Source organism: Echinops telfairi, unplaced genomic scaffold, assembly GCF_000313985.2.
Source record: "Echinops telfairi isolate 266 unplaced genomic scaffold, ASM31398v2 ScPeMD7_19;HRSCAF=73, whole genome shotgun sequence".
Taxonomy (NCBI): domain Eukaryota; kingdom Metazoa; phylum Chordata; class Mammalia; order Afrosoricida; family Tenrecidae; genus Echinops; species Echinops telfairi.
Window position 1 is genome coordinate 6,150,297 of NW_022103916.1, and position 8,766 is coordinate 6,159,062.

Consider the following 8,766-nt stretch of genomic DNA (forward strand, 5'->3'; position numbering starts at 1 on the left):
GTCGGACAGGGCAAGATATGACAAAATAATAATTTGTAAATTATCAAGGGCTCATGAGGGAGGTGGGGAGGGGAGGGAGGGGAAAAATGAGAACCTAATCCCGGGGGCTTAAGTGGAGAGGAAATGTTTTGAGAATGATGAGGACAATGAATGTACAAGTGTGCTTTACACAATTGATGTATATATGGATCGTGATAAGAGTTGTATGAGCCCCTAATAAAAGTATTTAAAAAAATAAGTTTTCAAACAACAGTCTTTGTTAATCTCGAAAAACGAGCAGGTGCATTGCTACAGTGGGGAAAATTTTTCCTCACTGCCACTTTGCTAGCCCTTTCCTCACCAATGTAATTTTCAATTTTCTTAAAACTTCATAAAAAGTCCCTGTGATTATCCTGTGTCTTTTGAGAAAATTCCATCAAGGTAACCTCTTTGGGCACCCCTAATATAGTAACCATTACCTTCTAAGTTGATTTCTCTGCCTTGAACTTAACTGGCTGAATCGATCATCACTGTTTTGGTGGGACCTTTTTTCAGAAGGCACCTTAATGAGACTAAGAGAAATGTATTACTGAGAAAATTGCACGTAGTCAACTGATTGTAGGGGCATGTGTAAAAATGTTTCATTTGGAATAAACTTGTGCATGTATTAACTGGAATAGTAATAGTTTTTTGCTTATAGTTCTATATTTTGCCTTACCCACATATTGTTTTTTAATCTCTCATAACTAAAATGTAAGCTATATGGTGCAAGGCTCTTTGTTGACTCATCCATAGCCCCAATGTACTTAGAAAAATGCCTGACATATATTTAGGTACTCAAATATTTGTTGAAATAAATGTAACTCCTTTAAAAAGTTTAAAAATCTCATTTTAATAAGACATAGAAAAATATAGAACCTAAACTATAGGTATAAGAAAATAAGAACTCTTACCCTAAAAATGAGAAATCTATTTCAGAAGATTTCTGTTCTCCATCTTTATCTATCACCAATCCATCAATTTATTATATATTTTCTATCTGCCCTATCAGGTTACACGTTGGTTGGGATACAAACTGCAAGGTCAGCAGTTCAAAACCACCAGCTGCTCCTTGGGAGAAAGACAGGGCTTTCTACTCCCGTGAAGTTATAGTCTTGGAATACCACAGGGGCAGTTCCACCTTGTCCTATATAGTTGCTATGAGTTAGAATTGACACCAAGGCAGTGAGAGATCTGCCCCATCAGTGGGGTTGGGGATCTAAGGATGAAACCACCTGAGTATAGTTCATGAGAGACGAAAACAAATTCATAGATAGACCATTCTAGAACCCCAGAGATCATCTACTGTCAGTTGGTGAGCCTACAAGGATACAGGCCTTTTGGCCTTAGTTACGGCTTGTTGCCACTTAGGATACTACCACCCGCCTTCAGGACTCACTTTATTCATAAGATCTGACACCAAAGGATGAAAATTAACTTCCACTATGGGTATCAAAAGATTAAGTTTAACACTTTCGCACATCAAAAGACTTCACAAAAAAAGAGTAAAAGGAGAGCCCATGGACTGGGGGAAAACAGTTCGCAATGACACAACAGACAAGGAACTAATTACTAAAATCCATAGAATTCTGTAACACCTCAATAAGAAAAAAAATCCAGTTAAAAGGTGGGCAAAAGACATGAATATACAATTCACGTGGGACACCACTTGAATGGCTAACAAGCACATGAGGAAATATAATCATTAGACATCTGGAAGATGCAAATCAAAACAATGCTGAGGAAGGTAATCAAGCGGCCATCAAGCTCAGAAGCAACAAAGCCCACATGGAAGAAGCACACCAGCCTGTGCAACCACGAGGTGTTGAAGGGATCAGGTATAAGGCATCATCAGAACAAAAAATGTTACCATAGTGAATGATGGGGGAGTGTGGAGTGGAGACCCAAAGCCCATGAGTAGGCCACTGGAGATCCCCTTGCAGAGGGGTCTCTGGGAGGAGATGAGCCAGTCAGGATGCGACGTAACAACGATGAAAAAATACAACTTTCCTCTAGTTCCTAAATGTTTCCTCCCCGCTCCCACTACCATGACTCGAATTCTACCTTGCAAGTCTGGCTAGACCAGAGGATGTACACTGGTACAGATAGGAACTGGAAATACAGGGAATCCAGGGCGGATGAGCCCTACAGGACCAGTGGTGTGAATGGCGAAACAGGAAGGGTAGAGGGAGAGTGAGTAGGAAAGAGGGAACCGATTACAAGGAACTATATGTGATCTCCTCCCTGGGGGATGGACAACCGAAAAGTGGGTGAAGGGAGACATCGGACAGGGCAAGATATGACAAAATAACAATTTATAAATTATCAGGGGCTCATGAGGGAGGGAGGAGCGGGGAGGGAGGGGCAAAATGAGGACCTAATGCCGGGGGTTTAAGTGGAGAGGAAATGTTTTGAGAATGATGAGGGCAATGAATGTACAAATGCGCTTTATAAAATTGATGTGTGTATGGATTGTGATAAGAGTTGTATGAGCCCCTAATAAAATGATTAAAAAAAAAAGCTGAAATATAGCCTTATACTCACAATAGCCTAATTAAAAACAAACAAACAAACAAACAAACAAACCAACCAACCAACCAACCAACCAAGAACAAATGCTAGAGGCGGTGCAGAGTTGGAACTCAGACACTACTGGTGGGTTCCTAAATATGTACAACCATTGTGGAAAGTAATATGTTGCTACTTAACACAACTGAGAATAGAAATACCATACTGTCCAGAAATACCTTTGCTGGGCATATACTCCAAAGAACCCAAGAGACAAAACACGAAGAGATATATGCTCTCCCGCATTCATTGCAGCCCGATTCACAATAGCAAGAAGATGGAAATAGCCCCAATGCCCATTAGTAGAAGAATGTATAAAGAAATTCTTATATACACACAAAGGAATACTATACAGCTCTAAAAACAGTGATGACAGACCTGGAAATTATTATGCTGAGTGAAATTTGTCAATTACAAAAGGCTGTATTAGTCCACTACTAAAAGAATATATACATATATATGGCTTAACACCAAGATGTAGGCGGGCTTCTGCTCTCAGATCATGTAATCTTTTAATCCTGTCTCTCAAGCAACAAGGTCGAGAGCCTGCCTAGTGCCCATGAACAATAACTAACCCCCTTTATATGTACACCTTTAAAACCACTTTGACAGAGGAAACCTCACCTCAGCTGGGGTCAGTTTCTCAAAATAGGGGAGAAGGAGAAGACCATTCAGTTGGCGTCATACATTTTGCTACGGTGACCCCAAATCAACAGACACCCCTACATGAGTGATAAGTGAATCTTCCTAAAAATTCAAGTCAAGAAGGGAGAACATGTATCTTGGAGAAGATGATTATATTTCTGTTGGTGAGTAAACTGGATGGAGCAATCTCCCATCGAGAAAAAATGCTTAACAATACTTACACAGAACCCAAGGGGAGACTACACCTGGTACTATGTTCCTAAATGGATACTTTTGACCTAGTTTCTATCCAGATCCTGGTGACCTTGGTTGTGTGATTTAGACTACTGGGACTTTAAACTCTGTCTTTTCAAGGTGCATATCATCTTTCATAAGCTACACCAGAAGGATTCGATATGTGAGCCCTACTAATAAACTTGGCTTTACCCTAAACTTATTTGTAGCAGGTTTAAGGAACTGTCATACTCTCTGGAATTATGGTTGAAACACCCTAGAATGAGAAGAACCAGATGACTGCTATCCCAAGGCTATGGAACTGGTGGCCACTAGATTTTGGTTTGGCTCTCTTTCTTTGAGGGTGCCCAATGAAAGCTGGTCTTGGCTTTCCATATATTTACTATTTTATTGCTCTCTTATGGCATGTACTAATAAGGAAGGCATGGTTCTGCCTTTGTGACTGAGTATTATCGAAACATTTGCCCTATCACCAACCCTTACTGTTCGTGTACATAATGTACAATCACTTAAGAGTTTTATCAGTACAAGTCAACAATTCATATATTAAAGTCTGAAAAGCCAGCCTACACTTAGATAATTTCCTTTTCTAAACAGTGTTTTAAAGTCTATACCATTGGCTAAATTAATGACACGATCAATAGAATAATGGGCTCAAGCATGGGAACAATTGTGAGGAGAATGCAGGACTGGGCAGTGTTTATTCTTTTGTGCATAGGGTCACTATGGGTTGGAACGGAGTTGTTGGCTCCTAACAAGATTTAAAGAATTACCTTATGCCAGGAGCATGATTTATAATGTTCTCCATTAAAAAATAATGATGTCTCTCAAGTGAACCAGAGACATCTATAAACCGTAAATATATGAATGAATTTTGGGCACGCACTTAAATTTTCGCCACAATCTAAGAACAATTAGTTCTTATGGCACAGCCCTACTTATACTTGCCCTCATGAAGAGATCACTGAAGATAGAGGAGCTATAGCAAAGTGTGGCAAAGAAATCAGAGGATGCCCAGCTATCAGAAAGAATAGAGTCTGGGGTCTTAAGGCTTGTCTTCAAACGAGTAGCCATCTAAGTTGAGGTGTCAACTCAATCTGTGTGCTTCAAGGAGTGTAAATAATAAAACCCATATCTGAAGGAGGGAATGGCGTCAAGACTTTAAACACTCAGTTTGCAGAAGTTTATGGTTGGCAGTAGAAGCCACAAACTCATTTGCAGGGTCCCCACATGGATTAAGTTTCAGGTGAATCACTCTGACCGTAGTGGAAGAATGTGAATAGCTTTGCTATCAGAAAGAGTATTGAAAACTCGATTATGGTAGCTGTAATTAGGTTAAAAAGTAACACCTCACATTTGGATCTCTCTTTTGACCCATTTTAAGTTTGCTTCAGTTTTAAACATTTTCTGCTTTAAAATTAATCGCTAAATATACTGACAACCATAACACCCCCCCAACCACCCAAAAGAGTTACTACTGAGGCTTGGGGTAAAAAAAGGATTAAGTTTGAGTCCAGAAACTGCAGAAAAAGAAAGTAGTTCTAGACATGGTCTGTCTAATGATAGAAGTGAGCAGACAGCCTTCAGAGTGACTTCTTGGCTGTTAGGGCATCTTCCCTTACAGAGCAAATCTGGTCCCTCTGGTATTAGCTCACTCCACTACTTCTCACAGAGACTTACCTGAATACAAGCACCCATCTTCAACTTACATAGGCTGCAAACTAGGGCCCAACGACTGGGTGGAACGTGAGAGATCTTGGTGATCGGTTCCATTCTTTCAGGTGAGGCAATGCGGACCTATAAATAAAACACCACTGTAAGGCACTGAGGCATTACAGAAGTACATTTCAAAAACCATAAATGATGTTATGTGAAGTTCAGAACATCAAAACAATGAGGTGAACCACATCTCTTAATGTTAATATGGAAACAAGAACAAATAAATAAAACGCACTGCTCATATCTTCCATCATTTTCAATAACATAAATGATTTCTACATAAGTTGAGAGGGCAGACATATATGCCTTTTGGGTGTGTAAATTGGTATTTATTCCTTTTAGAATTTGTTATTCCAGTATGAGAATATAATATAATTTATTTGTACATTTCCTTGTTTATTGAATTTTTTTCAAGCTTTTGGCTATGATAAATTCCATGAACATTCCTGCATAAGTCTCTTTTTAATTTACTATTTTCATTTATTTAAAAAAAAACTTCATTTCTTTTGAGTATATAATTCAATCCCAGAATATTGCTGATTGTGTATTTTAATTTTAAATTACCAAAATTTTGTACAGTGATTTTACCATTTTATATTGCTATCAAGAAAATGTGGGAATTCTATAGCTTAGTTATAGTGGAGCGTGCACTGGATAATGTTTTATTGCAGATGCAGGTAGTTTAAATGTAGCACCTTATCATTTTGATTTCCTTTTTTGACCTATTTTATATTTGTCCTAGTTTTAAATAGTTTTGCTTTCTTTTCAATTGAGGTTTTTCTTTGTTAATCTTAGTCTTTTTGTTGTTTTGGGGGCTATATTTTTAAAATATGAACTCCGGGATTTGTAAATCTATATAGTAACTGGATTAATGGTTTCTTGGGAGTATGGCAGGGGAGGTTCAGGGGGGAAATGGGGAGCTAACAACGAGTACAAGAAAAAATAAAATGTTCTAAAAATTGACGTGGTGATGATTGTATAACTCTTCGTAATGATTGAACTATATTCATCAGTATGTGAATTATATTAAAATAAAGCTGTTAAAAATGTGGGAATTCTGGTTGCTTCATACTATTGCCATCATTTGCTATTTTAGTCTTTTCCACAAGATTTTTATTTTGTGAATGTTGAGTACATGTGTACTGCAAAATACCCACTAATTCAAGTTTCTACAAGTTTAATGTAGTGACACTGGTTATATTCCTCAAGTTGTACACTCTCTCTTTCTGAATTGTTCCTCCCTCATTAACATGAACTTACTGCCCATTAAGAATACTGAATATACCGTGGACTGCCAAAGAACCATCAAAACTGTCTTGGAAGTACAGTCAGAATAATTCTTAAAAGTGAGGAAGGATGAGACTCTGTCTCATGTACTTTAGCCATGTTTATCAGGAGGGCCAACATCCTGGAAAAGGACATCATGCTTGGTAAAGTAGAGGGCCAGTGAGGAAGAAGACCCTCAATGCGATACAGGTACCACAATGGGCACAAGTATGGCAACAGGAGCAGGCCTAGTGTTTTGGAGCCAACTCAAACCAACTAGAAGATACCTAACAACCAAGGTTCCAATCTAATCTTGTCATTTGCTGTTGTTGATCTGACCCCCATATAGAGAGTTCTTCAAAGGGCATAATGATCCAGGCAGAAATATGTTTTACTAGGTAAAATAAACTATTGTTCTACTTTAAGAAGGCTTCAGAGGATATTTTTGGTTTAAAATTTAAAAATTATCTTAGGGCAATTGTACATGAGTACATGAAAATCTGAAATTGTGTTCTGCATTTCCCCTCTTTTGATTAAGATTCTTCTATAGAATCTTTGATCAAAATGTTGAGTAGTGGCAACTGGGCACCATCCAGTTCTTATGGTTTCGTGGCAGAGGAGGAAAATGTTCATGGAAACAATGAGTCACACACGACATATCCTCTTCCTCTTCCTAATTCTTCTTCCTCTGCTGTTCCAGGTGAAGAGATCAATTGTGCCTTTCTATGGGCACTGGTTAACGTTTGAAATTCCAGGCACTAAGCAACAAACTAGGAGGTAGAACAGAAACACTAAACATGTTATTTGGCCTATTAACTGGGATGTCCCATGAAACCATTGGCCATAAACCTCCAAACTAAGAAACCAAATCCCAGGATGATTTTGGTTGTACAGATGCAATCTCAACAGCTACTCTCGTTGCTGTTGCTGTTGCTGTAAATATATCTATAACTTTTGCCAATCCTACTCTTACAGGTGTACAACTTACAACAATTACAATAATTGGTTGTACAACTCTACCCCTAATCGATGTGCTATTTTCATCACTGTTAACCCTACCCTCTGTCCCTCTTTCACCTCTGCTAGTCTTAATACACTTTGTTCTATATACAATTGCCTTTTCTTATCCTTTTGTTATTGACTTATTCCACACAATTATGCTGGAAGACTAAGCATGATGTCTCCCAGCCTCAACCATATTATAGCATGCATCAAGACTCCATTTCTCCTATTGGTTGAACAGTATTCCACTGTATGTGTGTACCACATTTTGTTTTACCTACTTATCTGTTGATGAACATTTAGGTTGTTTTTATCTTTTGACTATTAAAAGAGTGCTATATAAAAAAAGAGTGCTATCATGGACACTACTATACAAGTCTTTTTGAGTCTCCTCTTTCAAGTCTTTTGGGTATATACTTAGAAGTAGAATTGCTGGGTCCATAGGGTAGTGCTATTTTCAGTTTCTTGATGAACCACAGCACTATATAATTTTGCATTTTTACCAGCAATGGATAAGACTTCCAATTTTCCCACATCTTTACCAACATTTGTTATTTTTTATTGTTTTAATCCAGCTATACTATGGGAAGTGAAAAGGTATCTCTTCTTATGGTTGTGATTTACATCTTTTTGGTGGTGAATGGGAGTCCTGGTGGCACAGTGGTTACATGTTGGGCTGCTAACGAAACAAGGTCAGTTCGAAACTACCAGTCCCTCTGCAGAGGAAAGTTATATTTTCTTTGGTGAAATGTCTATCCTTTGCCCATTTCATGACAGTTATTTATCTTTCTATATGATTATATATACAATTAGATTCTTGTTGATTATATGATTTTCAAATATATTCACCCAGTTGCTAGTTTGTCTTTTCACATTTGGAACTAGTTACCACTTAACCATATCATCAGCTTACCCTACACTTCCTCAGACTAAGTTACTTAAAAGTAGAATTAGTCTTTGGAATAACGATGAAAAGGAGTACGTTTAAAAAGGTAGATTTTCCCTCTAAATTAAATGGTCAAGTAACTGCTGACAAAAAGAGTTTTGATTTTTTTTGCAAGTATACTGTATATACTCGTGTATAAGCTGAGTTTTTCAGCACATTTTTAAGTGCCTTGGCTGATATTTGGGTTGGCTTATACTCGAGTATATATGGAGTATATATGGTATACATGATTTTCTAATATTAAAACAATTTTAAAAGTGACAGCCTGTTGAGTAAGTATGGCCAAAGGCATATACACTCCCCCTATATGAGGAAATGAACAGTAGAAATATCAGAGAGATCTTGAATAGTTCATCAGAGAATGCCCC

The 8,766-nt window shown here is 37.9% G+C and overlaps 1 protein-coding gene across 2 annotated transcripts in view; it reads right to left on the reverse strand.

The window, feature by feature from the left end:
- Positions 1-8,766, reverse strand: part of JADE3 (jade family PHD finger 3) — a 64,856-nt gene that overhangs the window by 25,690 nt on the left and 30,400 nt on the right. For both annotated transcript variants that reach the window (XM_004713193.2, XM_045288333.1), the window contains exon 7: positions 5,146-5,262. In XM_004713193.2, the coding sequence (XP_004713250.2) occupies positions 5,146-5,262 (117 nt within the window). The remainder of the gene's footprint in view (positions 1-5,145; positions 5,263-8,766) is intronic.